At 49.1% G+C, this 3,408-nt stretch overlaps 1 gene segment (V, D, J or C); it reads right to left on the minus strand.

Moving 5' to 3' along the window:
• Positions 1 to 704: 704 nt before the first annotated feature.
• LOC130852036 (immunoglobulin heavy variable 4-59-like) lies at positions 705 to 2,352 on the minus strand. The segment is given in 3 exon segments: positions 705 to 811; positions 1,875 to 2,198; positions 2,283 to 2,352. Coding segments are annotated over 3 exon segments (477 nt in total).
• Between the last annotated feature and the right edge of the window lie 1,056 nt (positions 2,353 to 3,408).

The raw sequence follows: 3,408 nt of genomic DNA on the forward strand, positions 1-3,408 counted from the left end.
TTTATTTTTGATTTTATTTCCATTATTCTAGGAGGTGGGTCAAAAAGAATCTTGCTTTGATTTATGTCATTGACTGTTCTGCCTATGTTTTCCTTTTCTTCACCTCTTAATAAACCCACTGTGATACTTTTGAAATGGCTCAATTTAGACAAGATTTAGACAATGGAAAATCTGCATGTCTAACTGCAAGTGACTCTCTTTCTGTAATACTGAGATAGTTTTCTCCTTTCTTTCAAAAACCATCACAGTGACTGTGTAAGCACAGAAGCATGGGTCCAGAGATGTTCCCCAGGGACAACTGCTCTATGGAGAGGAAGCCCCAATTCCTGACAGGAAAGCAGCCTTTAACTACCATCTGCACCTGCTCCTGGGGCTGAAGGCAAAATTGTTGAGCCATATATGCTGCCCCAGGGAGGGGTGCCGAGAACCCCCTGCATCCGCCCTCCTGTCTCCCTGCAGGAGGTGTGTGTCTGGGCTCACACTGAGGTCCCCGCACTGTGTCTCTCACACAGGAAGACACGGCCATGTCCTCAGCTCTCAGGCTGCTCATTTGCAGAGTCACCATGTACTTGTTGTTGTCCCTGGAGATGGTGAATCGGCCCTTCACAGAGTCTGCACATTTAGTGTGACTACCATCACCACTAATGGCTGCGACCATCTCCAGACCCTTCCCTGGAGGGTGGCGGACCCAGCTCCCGGCATACTCAGCAAAGGTGAATCCAGAAGCTGCACAGGAGGTTCTCAGAGACCCCCACCGCGGGCTGCACAAAGCCTCCGCCAGAGTCCACCAGCTGCTCCTCACATTTGACACCTGCAAACACGGAGATATCTGGGTCAGGACATTGTCACACATCCACTGATTCCCCCACTCACATCCACTCACATCCTCAGTATCTTTTGTTCTCCATAAATCATCTTGTAAAATAACTAGAGAAACCAAAGAAAGCCAAAAATCACAGAAATGTGAAAAGCATGGCACTAATCTTTTTCATGATGGATGTTGAAACCAATAAAGAGACTGTGATACTCTTCACTTACCTCAAATGGGTGTGTGTGTGTGTGTGTTTGTGTGTGTGTTTGTGTGTGTGTGTGTGTGTGTGTGTGTGTGTGTGTGTGTGTGTGTGTGTCTTGGGTGATTCAAGGAACCAGCCGCTCTGTAGATGTCCCTGCATGACCAGGAAACCACAGTATGTATTGTGGCTGGTAATAAAAGCTGCATTTGTGGAATCTGTGAGTAACGGGGGTCACTGGACGTGCAGGGCTGTTTGACTCTGGCATTAGCGTCTACAGCACTGTATGCCACAGAAACCAACTGTTCTGTGCAGGTGACGGAAAGGAGGGTCTGTCACTTCCTTCCACATCTACCAAAGCAAAAACATTAATAATGTTTGAAAATCTCCTGTACCTTCTCATGACATTCAACAGTTTCGAGATTTAGACTCACCGGGAAAATAATTGTGATCCCCAGTGTTGTTTTGAGATTCTCTGAGAAAAAGAAAAAGAAAGCAAAAATAAAGGCTTAGCTCCTTAGGTTAATTTGTCTGTGTCTGTGTCGGTGCATCTACTTCCAAGTCGGCCTATGTGTTTCTGTGTGTGCACACATGTATAAAATCAACTGTCCGTCAACAAAAAATTTAAATGAAAATACACACACCTTTATGAGTGTGACTTAAACCACAACAATGAGACATTAGGACAGAGAAGAGGGTCTCTGGTGGAGCTCCTGGGCAGGAAGAGGAAGCCCACGGTCTGACAAGCATCCCTCCCAGCCTGCCCCCTGCACCTGCACCTGGGCTCAGCTTTGTACTCGGTGGGTCCTGAGCGCCCACTGCTGGGGATGGGCCCTGTGCAGGGAGGTTTATGTCGGGGCTCACGCGGACTTCCCATCACTGTGCCTCTTGCACAGTAATAGACGGCCGTGTCCTCGGGGGTCACGCTGCTCAGTGACATGGAGACTTGGCTCTTGGAGGTGTCCCTGGTGATGCTGAGCCGGGACTTCAGGGCTGAGTTATAATATGCGCTTCCACCACTAACCATCACACCAAGCCACTCCAGCCCCTTTCCTGGAGCCTGGCGGACCCAGCTTACAGCATTGCTGGTTAATGAGAATCCGGAGACCGTGCAGGTGAGGGAGAGGGTCTGCGAGGGCTTCGCCAGGATGGGCCCCGACTCCTGCAGCTGCACCTGCGACAGGACACCTGTGGACAGAGAGAAGCACGGTGACTCCTGGACTCAGAGGCAGCTTCCCCATGTGTTCCTGTCTGAATCCCCGAGACACTCACCTCTGGGAGCTGACAGCAGAAAGAGGAAGAACCACAGTGGATTCATCTTCTTGCAGAGGAGATTCACGCCTCCAGAAAATCTCCTCAAGCTGGAGGAGAAGCCTGCATTTATGGGAACTGGTGCTTTGTTTTTACCTGGTGGCCTAAGGGGAGATTTGCATATGGGAGGGACCTTTGTATAAAAAGCAGAAAGTAGTGAAGGGAGGTCCCTGTGTCTGGGGCTCCCCCTGTGAGGGGTGTTCTGACTGTGCCCTCAGAGAACTCAGCCCCATTTGGTCCCCTCCCCATGCCCGGGGGCCTCTTTGTCCAGGAATGAAGTGATGCTGAAGGGCTGGTCAGGAATTCAGCTGTGGTCCAACTTCAATTGTAGGTTTTGGGAATAGTCTTTAATCCCATGGAGGTTTATATCTTCACTTATCAAATACCCACCACACACTCAGGGTCCCACAGTTAGACACAAACTCTTATGTTTTGCTTCCTGTGTTCACTAATATTTATTTCCTGGATATGCAAACACTGGAGACAGACCCTATATGTAATCACCAGCTGGATAATGTTGAATGTTTGGTTCGCAACATATTGAGTTTCTCACTCAATGTAGGTGACATTTTCTTCACCTGAAACAACTTAAATCATATCATGAGTTGCTCTGGAGGTGGATTTTTACATAAAAATTAAACATACACTTAGTTTTGTGGAGAAGCTGGTCATGTCTGCTGAGATGGACATCTTCCCAGCACTGCTGACTTGCCCAGTAGCCTGTGCTGTGTTTTTCCTGTGCACAGCAGAGTGTCTGCAGGAACACCAGGAACCTCAGGACCCCCTCCTTGTGGGTGGACACTGAGGAACCCCAAGGCTACCAAAGACTAAGAACGGACACTCCAGGAAACTTCTCAGCCCTCCCATATGCTGGGCTTGTGGCCTGGTCACCATGCACAGACTCACTCCTCCTAGATGTGATTATGTCTTACTCTCTGTGTCACTGACAGTGACGTGAGAGCTCAGCTCACATAGTCCCCACCACACTGGGTGAGAGAGCAGGCATGATGCTTGGAAGTGAACCTTTACTGTGAATGTCTTCCAGCGGGTGAGGGCGTCATGGTCAGAGGAAATCTCCCATCCCAGG

This window comes from Hippopotamus amphibius, chromosome 4 (genome assembly GCF_030028045.1).
Source record: "Hippopotamus amphibius kiboko isolate mHipAmp2 chromosome 4, mHipAmp2.hap2, whole genome shotgun sequence".
NCBI classification, from domain to species: Eukaryota; Metazoa; Chordata; class Mammalia; order Artiodactyla; family Hippopotamidae; genus Hippopotamus; species Hippopotamus amphibius.